This window comes from Heloderma suspectum, chromosome 6 (assembly GCF_057233095.1).
Source record: "Heloderma suspectum isolate Gila_16-S chromosome 6, 16-S_ref, whole genome shotgun sequence".
In the NCBI taxonomy this organism is placed as follows: domain Eukaryota; kingdom Metazoa; phylum Chordata; class Lepidosauria; order Squamata; family Helodermatidae; genus Heloderma; species Heloderma suspectum.
Window position 1 is genome coordinate 120,011,073 of NC_139463.1, and position 13,741 is coordinate 120,024,813.

Genomic DNA, 13,741 nt, shown 5'->3' on the forward strand with positions numbered 1-13,741 from the left:
GCCAAGATTCTGCTCTGAAGGAAAGAGAGGCTGGTGGGCAGAGGCATCTGCAGTGATGGAGACTGACAGCTTCGAGTACCAGTGCAGAAGCAGGACTATGTCATGTCATCACCTGCCATCAAAAACACCTGTTCACTCCAGCAGCTTTTCAATTCAACCTTGGGAACCCTCTTCACAGACGGGCAAGCATTTCTGTGTGCGTTGTGTGTAGGGATGTTAAAGAAATCCACCCCAGATTCAAATGAGGCCAGATTCTTTGGAATCCATGGTGGATCGGCCCCACTTACCTCCTCTCCTGGAGGATTCTGCGTTGGACAGCAGGGCTGCTTGTTGCACAGGAAGCCATTGGCCTCCATGCGGATCACAATTCCTTGCAAAAAAAAAAGGCGATCAGCAGGATGTCCCCTCAGACTTATATCCAAAACAGAGCTGTGAATCTTGCATATAACCCTATGGACACATAGACTTATATGTGTCCATATGTCCACACAAGAAGGCTGGATGCACGGGAGTTTGTCCATTCCTATTGACCAGAACTGAAGCTGCACTCAGATGAAGCTTCATACCGATTCAGGCTTTGGAGATGCAGACATTCTTCTCCAAGTGACTTTTTCTGGCTTACCTATAAAACACTGATGAGGGAGGGAGGGAGGCATTAATGCAGCAGAGTGAGTGATGCCTCCATCTTCTAGTCCTACAGAAGGTTTCACCAGGGGTGTTCCCGTAACTTCAGGGGAAGGATGTGCCCCTTGTGAGTTATAATAAAATCATCTCTGCTCATCCTTTCAGTTGCCAAATGTAGCAAGCATGTAGGGAGTAAAATGGGAGTGGGGTGACTTCAACTTCTGGATTGTTGGTTTGCTTGTTTCCTCCGCCACCCTGATTGAGAGTCATTTCCTTTCTCCTTTTGAAATCTTAATTCAATTCAGATCTCACATGTATTCTTCTACACTGAAAAAGCTTCCTCTGCCCCACTCTGGTTCTTATAACCATTTGTATAAAAACGGCATACATCATAGAGGTAACCCTATATAATAGAACTCAAATATATCAGAAGGATAGGTGCAGGGGCCAGAGGGATTTGATGAATTAAAAACTGTTCAAGGCTTTTGTTGTTTTCTGCTGAATTGACACTGAAGTCACAGAAAGTGCAGTAAGAGGTTAATGACAGATGTGGAGCACACAATGGCTGTGGAGCACACAATATTCAGAAGGACTGAATTTTGTGCATTTTTCAAGCAAGCACTTCAGTGCCACAACCTCCCATTCCCCAGACACAACAAGAATTACTTCACATACCTCCTGTTGGGAAGGAGGACAAGAAAGTGCACTGAAAACTGGAACCTTGCTGCAAAATCCTACATCCACATTCTTGTCCCAAAACACTCCCAAAACATAAAACAGAGAAGGGAAAGACAGATCCTTTAATATTTTCTCATGGTTAGTTGGTCCCTGCTGTTCAGTTCAGGCCTTAATACCATAATGTAGCATTTAGGGAAAAAGATACATCCCAGTAAGCCAGCACTGGAAAACAAAATGGAGAAGATTTCCACAGCCACCATGTCTTTTCCCCTGGTGCTCAAGTATGTTGGCACAAAGGAGACCCACACACTGCAAAATACCAACATGCTGAATGTAATAAACTTGGCTTCATTAAAACTGTCCGGTAACTTGCGGGCTTGGAAGGCCACAATGAAACTGATAATGGCCAAGAAGCCCATGTAGCCCAAGACACAGTAAAACATGGTGGCAGAACCTTCATTACATTGCACAATGAGTTCTTCAGTGACAGGGTACATATCTAAATCGGGGAACGGTGGAGAGGTTGCCAGCCACAGAGTACAAAGACTTGCTTGAATTAAGGAGCATGGGAGGACAATGTAATGGGCCAGTCTTTTCCCCACCCATTTCTTTAGCCTAGATCCCGGCTTGGTGGCTCTAAAAGCAAGAGAAACTATAGCGGTTTTTGACAAAATGCAAGAAACAGCCACTGAGAAGATAACACCAAAAGTTAGTTGTCGGAGAAGGCAAGTCACTTTCCCCGGTTGGCCAAGGAAGAGCAAAGAGGAGAGGAAGCAGAGCATGAGGGAGATGAGGAAAATGCACGTGAGGTCCCAGTTGTTGGCTTTGACTATTGGGGTATCTTTGTGCTTAATAAAAATTCCAAGCACCAGGGCTGTGATCAGTGAGAATGAAACAGCCACTGAGGCTAAACTGATCCCTAAAGGTTCCTTGTAGGTCAGGAAGGTTATAATTCTGGGAACGCAACCATCTCTATCATTGCTTGGATACTGACCTTCAGGGCAGTTGAAACAATCTGTCATGTCTGAAAAAAATAAAAAGGGAAAGGAGTCCCATTTCAGTGTCAACTTATGTGAAAGAACAAACACTGTTTGATGAGAAATTTGGAGTCCTACATTACCTACCAATCTGGTTGGAAATCTTCCCTTCTGGGCATGGATCACAATCATAGCAGCAAAACTTTTCCCCTTCCTTCATTTTCTTCTGCTTACCAGTGTGGCAGTATTCATTACAGACAGAAACAGGGATCACCTATCCATATGTAGAAAATATATTTAGGATCATATAAATTCATACATTTAATAGTCCATTTGAAGGTCTGATGCAGTATAATTTCGTATTAAAAAATACATATTGCAAGCTAGTGGTGTGTGTGTGTGTGTGTGTGTGTGTGTGTGAATTACCCAGATCCCAGACTTGACCTAGGTTAACTATGAGCCATGGTTCTTGGACATGATTTCATTATTCATATATATATATATATATATATATATATATATATATATATAAATAAAAGAATAGAATTCTGAATGGATATAGGGAGAGTTCAGCATAACATCAAGTTTTTGATAGTACTGACTTGCTTCTAGAGATGATGACCCTGCATAAGGTCAGGCAGAACATTGGATATTTGGCACACTCATTACCCATTTGGAAAAGAGATTTTCGGCATAGTGTACCCTGAATCCATACCTGGTTAAAATGTCTGTGCCATGAAATCATATCCTCATTAATGATGAATTCCTTTCCTTCAGGATCATTGGGATCCACCCTTCCAATTTTCACTCTCTGGAAGGAGTTATTAGCAAATGTGACCATGTTCATGATGTCAAATCCACCTCCCATTACCCTGTTATCATTAAAGGACACCGTTTCGTTTCCTGAATTGTTAAATGAAATGCAGTGAAGAAATGTGTGGAGCTTGTTGAAAGAGAAAAAGACAGAGAGATTTTATAAGATGTTGGAGATTGCAGACTGAAATTGTTTTCAGGGTCCAATTAAATGAGAGAATGTTATGCCAGCAAATCTCTGTCAGTGAAAAAGGTGTAAAACACCTTTCACCAGTTTTTGAGAAGGAAAACAAAACATACATTTCTCCTCACCTTCTGCTAGTCTTGTCATTGATATAAGACATGGTGATGGAGACATTACCTGCCAAGGCTGCAGAGACTGAAGATCAACACTTCTACCCCTCACCATTGCCCTGTGGCTGGCTTTAGACAAGGACATGGCATGCAAAGCATGAGCTACAGCATAGACAGCATTATAGATTGCGTAGCTGTGGCCAGTCGTGTGCATTTCAAATAGACCTGCAGGGAGACTTTCCAGCTTCTCCTCTCCAGTACATAGTTCATTGACTTCCATTGCCATTCTGGGATCTGGAAAGAAGCAGTCAAATGCTTGCTCCCAGAATTCTTTCAGAAAATCATCTTTTTGAGTCCAGTAAGGTTTGATGATCTGAAGAAATTCCTTGAACTCTGGAAGATCTTTTGAGTGAATTGCTAAGGAAATGGCACCTTGGAATGGCTGAAAACCCCAATTTCTCTCCATCCCCGTTGATACGAAATCAGTCTGGCTTGTCATAATCCACATCTTTGCATATGATGTACTTTCTCTTTTTTCAGGATCTCGTAGAAATATAGTTGTTCGCAGCCATGTAATGGTCAACGAGTCTCCATATAGGATAAATGTCCTGGCCTTATCATCTGTGAAAGCTATATACATTTTCAAAAATAAATCATGCATTTCATTCCACTTATCCAGACGGGCTTGTTGTGTGATTCTTCTTGTGAAGGCTGAGCATATTCCATTCTGGGAAAACAAGGACTCCAGGGTCTTCAAGAAATGTTCTCCACTATCATCATCCACCACAAGGAGTCCCACCCATGTCCATCGAAAATATTGAAGTAACCGGATAATTCCCATATACTGATGGGCTTCATTTGGGACCATGTGGTAAAAGGGAGAGAACTGAGTTGTGTCAGTCTCTTCTGAGGCAAAGGAGCCATAAGTGAACTAAAAAGCACAGAGGATGTACAAATAAGTTTCAAACAGACCCTTCATCCATTTTCCTGGTTATACAGGATATATTTCTCAAGGTGTAAGATTGGTGAGAGCTTGTCAGGAGGTTCTTTTTTTTATCTTTCTCATATTATGGGAATATACTGCAATTTCCAGTATTATTTATTCTTTCATCCATACCTCTCCCTTCTCTCAAACACAAAATCCCACACGAAATGAGAAGAGGAGAGGGTAATTTCCCCACACCCTTATTCACGTTCTCCTACCTGTGGAATCTTGTAGAGGCTTAGGATGTCTGCCATACGGAAGGAGGTATCAGAGCCCAGTCCCCCAACAATGCCTAGTAAGGTTTTCTGGGCCTCACAATGGTAATTGGGGATAAATCGACATGTTTTAAAGAGCAGGTCCAATGTGGTCCGATATGTCATCATCAGATCATAGTAGCTATCATAGATGTGGAATCCGAGAGTGATGTTGGGCAAGATCCTGGGATCCTCATTGATCTGTTTTATGGCAAACACGAAGGCAAGGATATGCTGGTAGAAACTGGTCACAACCCTGCAATTAAGATCGTATATTATTTTAGGAAAATGAATGTAAGCTACTATGCTACAATCCAAATCATTTCTGTCTCTTAATGGTTTAGATGGAAGAATAACCATTTCTTTGTTGCACATGTTTCTGATCTAATCAACACCTTCTCCACAAATGTAATTGATGGTGCATCAGAAGATCAGGATTTGTTCTCTGCGTAGTATCGCTGACATATTGTGTTATCTCTTGGGTTGGGGTGATAATCAAATTCCTTCTGACCTGAGCGTGTACATATATACTCACTTCCTGTCCTCTGTCGTGCTGGTCTTTTGTGGGTCACATTGTAACTGGCCCCCTTTTTACAAAATATCATCCTAAGGAAATATGTCTGAGATTCATAGGCCTATGTTTTCTTTGCCAGATCAAAGCCCAGGAATTTTTATTTTTCTAATCTGTTCTGTCTGTTTATTATGTTTGTTCACATATTTTGCTTTTACAATGCTGTTGTTGTTCTATTGTTTTATCATATTTTATGTGAAAGAATTACCATACTATTTATACTGCCATATCTGGAAACTGAAGGGTGACAGAAATGTTGTTTGTTGTTTGTTTTTTAAAAAACAATATACATGTATAATAGAAGTTCTTTTCTTCATTTGTCCCACCTCAGCATTTAGAAGTACATCATCACCTAGGTGACCACTGAATACCCTGTATTGATTTCCATCTTGCCCACTAAAGCTCATACCAGTATATGTTCTCTATATTATTTTTCAGGTCAGAGAAGTCTCCAATGGATTCAAATGATGCTGGAGTTCTCTAGATCTGACCTGTGGATTCTGCAGCAGATTGACTTTTTCGGAGTCATGCAAATTCTGCGGACATGTGGACCTTTTGTTTTATCTTTGGGAGGATGTGTATAAATCCACAATTGTGCTCATATGCATTAGTGGTAATGGACAGTTGTGTAAGTGGGACAAAATGCACATACATCCATAAATATCAGATTCTGTCAGTGAGCAAACGATAGAATGAATGATGTCTGAGAATTCATGAGACACAGACATATCAGATTGAACAACATCCATGTATCCCTAGTGGAAGAAGAGACAGTCAGTGCAATGTAGCAGTTCGAGTGTTGGACTGGAGTCGAGAGATGTGGGTTCTAGTCCCCACTCGGACATGAATCTCAGTGGTTGACTTTGGGCCAGTAATTGATTGTCAGCCTAACCTACCTCATCCTGTTGCTTTGCGGATAAAATGGAGTGGGAGAGGGATCATGTAAGCCACCATGGCTTCATTGGAGGAAAAACAGTCGGATGCAAATGTAAGAACAAAAAATAAAGAATAAGATAATGTGTTAATTTCCTAACACAGCTTCAGACAATGTGGAAATCTGCCTCTATGTTCCCTGATCTTTGCTTATTTCTCCCCTAAACCTTCAGTACTGAACTTCCTCGCTGACTGTGGCGTATTCAGGAACCCGTGATTTGGCAAACATTAAACTCTAATACATAAACCATCACCATTTTCTGATACTCTTGAAAAAGCATTTGCTTGTGTTGTTTGTATTTGCAGATTTCATCCATTTCTGTATGTTTTCTGAAATCTGCTGTTGACTTTTGAAGTAGTTTTCCCCCACCCTCTTTTCATTTCATGTCCAAAAACAAACTAACAATCAAACACCTTACTGTGGAACTCCAAACAGCTTCTGTGAAGGGTCATCCTTGAATGTAAGTTCATAGAAAAGATAACAGATATGAGAAGTAACCCCACCAAAGATGATTTCGCCTGGCTGATACCACTCATGAGGAACAGGGACCAGACTATCCACAAGACACCTTTTACGATCTACTTTGAACATACTGGGAGGCAGTAGAAGCAGGATCACCACTAGCCGGAACATCTTCATGTCAAAGCTCCACTTTATCCATGCTCCGCTGTATCGATAAAGAGGAACTCCCTGTTCAGCTACAGTGGGGGTGAGGGGTGCCTGACTCTGTTAATGCACCACTTAAAGAGAAATTCCTTAGCCTTACTTTTTGCTTTTGTAGCATTACAAGTGCCCAGCATACTAGCTTAGATCGTCAACGCTCACATTTCCATTCAGCCTGAACATACTTTAAAAAGTTGGTCGGGGGGGGGGGAGCTGTCAGAGAGGAGTTCTGGCTTCCTCCTGCCCCTACTCCCAGATCTCAGTGGTACATGGGTTGCATTTATAACCACTTGCAAGCTTGCTTGTTGACAGTTTTCCAGGGCCTGCTCAAAAGCCCTCAATTGCCAGGTTAATCAATTGTAATGATTTGTATAATTACAGAAGGGAATGATCACTTCAGGCCTTTTCACCTGAGTGGTACTTTGGGAAACAAATAGGTCTATAGAGAAATAGTGACTTGACCAGAAAAAAGCATGTAATTGTCCCAGTAATTTGAACATTACTCTTCTTCTCTATATTTTTAATTGTTATACTTTTAGTTCACTTTTTATCACTCACTCCCCCTCCTGTGCTCTTCCCAAATCTGTCTTCTCTAAAAAATTCTACTCTCCTTGAGAACACCAGACAAAAATGTATGCTCAGAATCTTCTCAGGGATGTGCTTCTGGCATCCTGCAAAGGGGGAGGGGGTGTTAAAAAACTATTGCTCCACATTCACATCCAGATCTATTTATTAACATGTAGTTCTCACCTTCTGTGGTCCATTTCATTATGGAAGGAATTGGAATCCAGTACATTCCCTCTGCAACTACATTGCATCCACAACTGCAATGAATTCGGTGTCCCATCAGGTTAAACACTCTCCCATTAAACCGTGATTATTCACACTCACCCATTTTCCCCATTGCAGTGCTTCATCGAATGCGCGAGCTCTGTTCACACTCGAGCGCTGTGCTGTTTTCCTGCATGTGTTTGTCTGATCTCAGATGTCCTCTTCGTCATAGGGGATTGGAATGCTAAAGTAGGAAGTCAAGAAATCACCGGGATAACAGGCAGGCATGGCCTTGGTGTACAAAATGAAGCAGGACAAATACGAGTCCCCTGGACTGCAAGAAGGTCAAATCAGTCCATCCTAAAGGAAATCAACCCTGACTGCTCATTGGAAGGACAGATACTGAAGCTGAAGCTCAAATATTTTTGCCACCTAATGCGAAGAGAAAACTCTCTGGAAAAGACCCTGATGCTGGGAAAGACAGAAGGCAAAAGGAGAAGGGGACGGCAGAGGATGAGATGGCTAGATAGCATCACCGATGCAATGAATATGAACTTGAGCATGCTCTGGGAGAGAGCGCAGGACAGGAAGGCCTGACATGCTATAGTCCATGGGGTCATGAAGAGTTGGACACGACTTAACAACTGAACAACAACAACAAATATTTACACAAGTCATTACAGCGAAAAAAAGGGGGACGCAAATAGCGTAGTGGGTGCTATTTGCGTTCCCCTTTTTTTGCCGTAATAGCTTATGTAAATATTTACCTAGGCTAAAACAGCAAAAAAAAAGGGAACGCAAATGGCAGCTGCCGTAGCCGCCGCCATTTGCATACGTGGGTGTTTTTTTTTTCTCGGAAGGCTGCCCAGCGGCCGGATGTCTGGCTGTGGGCGGCCTCAGCCGGTGGCTCTGTGGAATCTCTGCAGAGCGGAGCCGTCCGGATCAGGATTTCGGTGGGAGGTGCAGAGCGCCTCCCCCCCACCACGAATCACCCCGTCAAAAAGTTAAGTGACTTTTGTACATCCCTAGTGGGCGGTGAAACCTCATTGGAAGTGAAAAATGGTGGGAAGTATAGATCCAGCCCTAGAGTCCCTCTGAATACACTGGAGTGCTGACAGCATTCTAGCTTCAAAATTAACATTAGTGTCCATGAGGTAAAATTTCTGGAGGTTGCTACCTTAGGCTTTCATTGTCAGGAAAATAATCTTTATTCTTAGGAATTGTCTTAATAATATTTGAACCACTGCTCAGAATGTCGCCAAACAAATTGCCTTCCTCCAGGAGCCTGAATGAAACGCATCAGTATTTCCACCCCCCACCCCCCAACATGGCCTAACAATATGATCTGTCAGCAGAATATAAGGGGTACGTATGTCCATTTTCAGCACTAACATACTGTACTCTGGGAAGATTTTTCCACATCAATTTGCACATTAGCACAATCATCCAGTAGTTCATGGATGCCAAATATCATAGGGATGGCAGAGAATTCTGCCAAGGATCTTGGTAAGGCCGAATGCCAGTGCATTCGGCCCCCCGAAATCAGTGGCGGAACAGCCTGCCACCCACCGCCCCACCGTGGATCCCCCCCGGGACGAGACTTACCAGGGGCGGATCTTCCGGGCAGCGGTGGCGGCAGCGGCGGCTCCAGCGGCTGGTCTTCTGACCGGCCGCTGCCGCCGCCATTTGCAGACTTGTGGGTTGTTGTTTTTTTTCAAGACGTGATAGGCTTAGGGATGTACGAAAGTCACTTACCTGAACCCGAAAGTTGATTCGCGGTGGTGGGGAGGTGCTCCGTCCCTTCCCCTGAAATTCTGGCTGGGGGGGAGGTGCCCTGTCCCTCCCCCCTGAAATTCTGGCTGTGGGGGAGGCGCCCCATCTCTCCAGGCATGAATACTGTCATGCCGGGATGCAAATGGCGGCAGCCGTAGCCGCCGCCGTTTGCGTCCCTGCAGTCAGCCGTGATAGGCTATGAAAACATTTACGTAGCCTATCCTGGCTAATTAAAAAAAAAATGCGCGTAGGTCTACGCTATTTGTGTTCCCCTTCTTCTCGCTGTCTTAGTCTACGTAAATGTTTATGTAGACTCAGACATACTAAAATAAGGAATGCAAATGGCAGCGGCCATGACGGCTGCCATTTGCGTACGAGTTTTTTTTTTTTTAAGTCAGCCGTGATAGGCTATGTAAACATTTACACCACTACCACCACCACCACCACCACCACCGGGGAAGAGGCAGGTCTGCTGCTGCTGCTGGGCCTGCTGCTGCTGCTGCCGCCTCTGCCGCCGCCGCCACCACTACCACCACCACCAGGCCTTCCCCGTAGACTTCTGCCTGGCAGACCACCAGTCCCTGCAGGACCAGGCCCCCAGGTACAGAGCCAGCTGTGCTGCTCCACCTGCCCCTCCCTGGAGGGGCTACATAAGCTGGCGGGCTGAGGTGGCCTGGGAGAGGCAGGGCCTGCAGGAGAAGCCACCACCACCACCACCACCACCACCACTGGGGAAGAGGCGGGCCTGCTGCTGCTGGGCCTGCTGATGCCAGGCCTGCTGATGCCGCTGCTGCCACCACCACCACCACCAGGCCTTCCCTGTAGACGTCTGCCTGGCAGACCGCCAGTCCCTGCAGGATCAGGCCTCCAGGTACCCAGCCAGCTGTGCTGCTCCACCTGCCCTAACTGGAGGGGCTACATAAGCTGGTTGGCTGAGGTGCCTGGGAGAGCCAGGGCCTGCAGGAGAAGCTGGCACCATTGCGAAGAGGCCTGCCGCCGCTGCCGCCGCTGCCGCCGCTGCCGCCACTGCCACCGCTGCCGCCATCACCGGGCCTGCTGCTGCTGCTGCCGCCGCCGCCACCACCACCACCACCACCACCACCACCAGGCCTTCCCTGTGGACTCTGGCCTGGCATTATTTTTAAGGGGATTTTTAATTGTTTTTTTGTTTGTTTTTTGGGGGGATTTTGTTGCATTTTTAGGGGTGGGTAGCCTGCCTGATAGGTGGGAGCGAGGAGGCATGTGTCCACCTGATGGAGGCAGTGGGGGGAGTGTTGGGGGCCAGAACATACTGAGGCTGGGCGGCAGGCGCTGGCGGAGCACTAGGGGTAGGCCATGCCAGGTAAGGGGAACAAGGGAGAGATGTGTAATATCTGTCCCCTGCTCTGGGCCTGTCCAGAGCCAAAGGATGGCTGGGGGAGGCATGACCCCATTTTCTGGCCTTCGTTTGCTGCTCTGCAATGCCAGGTCTGTTACCCAGAAAACCACTCTTATCCATGACATGATTCTGGATGAGGGTGCAGACCTGGCATGTATTACAGAGACCTGGCTGGCCGAGGCTGCTGCTCCAACCCTTGCAGCCATGTGTCCAGCTGGATTTTCGTATGCACAGCAGCCGAGGGCTGGGGATTGGGGAGGGGGAGTGGCTGTTCTCTACTGAGAGTCCTTGGTCTTCACCTGGCCCCCTCTCCAGGAGACCAAGGTTGTTGAGTGCATGTACTGGAGGTTGGGCCCGAAGGGCAGTCTGGGGATTCTGCTCGTGTACCGTCCACCCCGCTGCACGACTGACTCCCCGGCAGAGGTGCTTGAGGTGGTCTCTGATGTGCGTGTACAGTCCCCTAACTTATTGGTGTTGGGGGACTTCAACGTACATTCGGAGGCCATCCTCACAGCAGCACCTCGGGACTTCATGGAGACCATGGCCTCCTGGGAGCTGCACCATATTCTAACTGGGCCCACCCATGCGCTAGACCTTGTGGTTGTTTCTGGAGAAGCGGGGAGTGATTTGGAAGTCGGGGGTATATCCACCACCCCCTTGTCATGGTCAGATCTCTATCTGGTGATGTTGGACTTCTCGGTTCCACAACCCCTCCACAGGGGTGGAGGACCCATTAAAATGGTCCGTCCCAGGCATCTTATGGATCCAAATGGATTCCTGAACGCGTTTGGGGATTCTCTGGGGCACGCCAACGGCCACTCGGTCAAGACCCTGGTGGGTGGCTGGAATGCCGCAATCACTGGGGCATTAGATCGGGTGGCTCCGAAACGCCCTCTCCCCCTGAACAGGGCTCGGACTGCACCATGGTTCAATCCACGGTTACGAGCTCTGAAACAGGAGGTGAGATGGCTAGAGCGCCGGTGGCGGAAGTCTCACTCCAAAGACGATCAGACACGGGCTAGAGCTGTATCTTCAGCCTATCACGTGGCAGTGAAGGCAGCAAAAAAAGGAATATTATGCTGCCTCCATCGCGTCTGCGGAGTGCTGTCCCAGGAGGCTGTTCCAAGTGGTCCGGAGCCTGGTCGGTCCTGTGGCTCTGGAACCACTGGAGCATTCTAAGGCCTCCTGTGAGGCCTTGGCAAGGCACTTTGCAGATAAAATTGATCAGATTAGGTGTGTTACTCTGCACACTGTGGATACAGTTAGTGAGCAAGAGGCGGCCTGTGGCAAACCGGTTTTGTGGGATCGGTTCCAGCTTCTTCTTCCTGATGAAGTGGACAAGGTGCTTTCATTTGTAAGGCCGACCACCTGCTTACTTGATCCTTGCCCATCTTGGCTCATTATGAGCTGCAGAGAGAGACTGGGTGAGGGGATCAGGGCGGTGGTGAACGCCTCCTTTGAGGAGGGAGTGATGCCATCAGCCCTCAAGGAGGCAGTGATAAGACCACTCTTAAAGAAGCCCTCCTTGGATCCTCAAGTTCTGAACAACTTTCGCCCAGTCTCAAATCTGCCATTTTGGGGCAAGGTGATTGAGCGGGTGGTGGCAGTGCAGTTGAAGGCACACTTGGAAGAAACTGATTATCTAGGCCCATTTCAGCTGGGCTTCAGGCTTGGGCATGGGACAGAAATGGCCTTGGTCACCTTGGTACATGATATGAGGAGGGCTCTGGATAGGGGTGAATGCTCTTTCCTTGTTCTCCTCGACCTCTCAGCGGCTTTTGATACCGTTGACCACGGTATCCTCCTGGACCGCCTGGAGGGGTTGGGCATTGGAGACACCGTATTGCGGTGGTTCCGGTCCTTCCTCTCCGGCAGGTACCAGAGGGTAGCACTGGGAGAGGAGGTTTCGGACCCATGGCCACTCACTTGTGGGGTGCCACAGGGTTCCATCCTCTCCCCGATGCTATTTAACATCTATGTGAAGCCGCTGGGGGCTATCATCAGGAAGTTTGGGGTGCAGTGTCATCAATATGCGGATGACACGCAGCTCTACCTCTCATTCAAATCTTCACCAAAGTTGGCCGTAGAATCCCTGTCCAAATGTCTGGAGATGGTGAGTGGCTGGATGGGGAGGAATAGGCTAAAGCTGAACCCTGACAAGACCGAGGTACTTTTGGTGGGAGACAAGAGGAAGCTGGGGGATGTTGACCTGGTGTTGAATGGGGTACGGCTGCCCTTGAAAGACCAGGTCCGCAGCCTGGGGGTCATTTTGGACTCCCAGCTGTCCATGGAGGCTCAGGTGTCAGCTGTGAGCCGGACAGCGCTGTATCAACTCCATCTGATACGGCAGCTGCGCCCCTTCCTTCCCGACCATCTGCTCCCATCAGTAGTACATGCCCTGGTCTCCTCTCGTTTAGACTACTGTAATGCGGTCTACGTGGGGTTACCCTTGAAGACGGTTCGGAAACTGCAGCTGGTACAGAATGCGGCAGCTCGCCTAATTAAAGGCAGCCACCGGTGAGATCACATCACTCCAGTGCTGAAGGAGTTGCACTGGTTACCAGTTGTTTTCCGGGCCAAATTCAAGGTGTTGGTTTTGGCCTTTAAAACCCTATATGGTTCCGGCCCAGCCTATCTTAAGGAGTGCCTCCAGCAGCACCAGACAGGCCACTTAACAAGATCAGCCTCGGATGGCCTTCTCTCTGTCCCATCAGCCAGGACAGCTAGACTGGTGGGGACGAGGGAGAGGGCCTTTTCTGTAGTGGCCCCCACTCTGTGGAACTCCCTCCCTTGGGAACTCCGTTATGCCCCCTCTTTAATGAGCTTCCGTCGTGCATTAAAAACGTGGTTGTTCAGGCAGGCATTTGGGGTGGGTTAGGGTATTTTAGAAAATGTTTTTATTGTAGAATTTTATTGTTTTATTGTATGTTGTACATCACCCAGAGTGGCTGGGTGACCAGCCAGATGGGCGATTAATAAATTAAATTAATAATAATAATAATAACCCTGCAACACTGTCCTGAAAT

At 47.0% G+C, this 13,741-nt stretch overlaps 1 protein-coding gene across 1 annotated transcript; it reads right to left on the minus strand.

Annotated features, from left to right (window-relative positions):
* Positions 1-1,424: 1,424 nt before the first annotated feature.
* Positions 1,425-6,769, minus strand: LOC146342896 (vomeronasal type-2 receptor 26-like). The gene is made up of 6 exons (XM_084808063.1): positions 6,549-6,769; positions 4,590-4,881; positions 3,454-4,317; positions 2,995-3,222; positions 2,427-2,553; positions 1,425-2,326 (listed from the first exon to the last, which is right to left on the minus strand). Exons 1-6 carry the CDS (start codon positions 6,767-6,769, stop codon positions 1,425-1,427), a joined length of 2,634 nt encoding a protein of 877 aa, XP_084664189.1.
* Positions 6,770-13,741: the final 6,972 nt, after the last annotated feature.

Coding starts and splice junctions, on each gene's coding strand:
- LOC146342896 (XM_084808063.1), bottom strand. CDS start 6,769: ATGAAGATGTTCCGGCTAGTGGTGATCCTGCTTCTACTGCCTCCCAGT. Junction 3,223..3,453: donor AGTCTCTGCAGCCTTGGCAG/GTAATGTCTCCA, acceptor TCTTTCAACAAG/CTCCACACATTTCTTCACTG. Junction 2,327..2,426: donor GAAGATTTCCAACCAGATTG/GTAGGTAATGTA, acceptor TATTTTTTTCAG/ACATGACAGATTGTTTCAAC.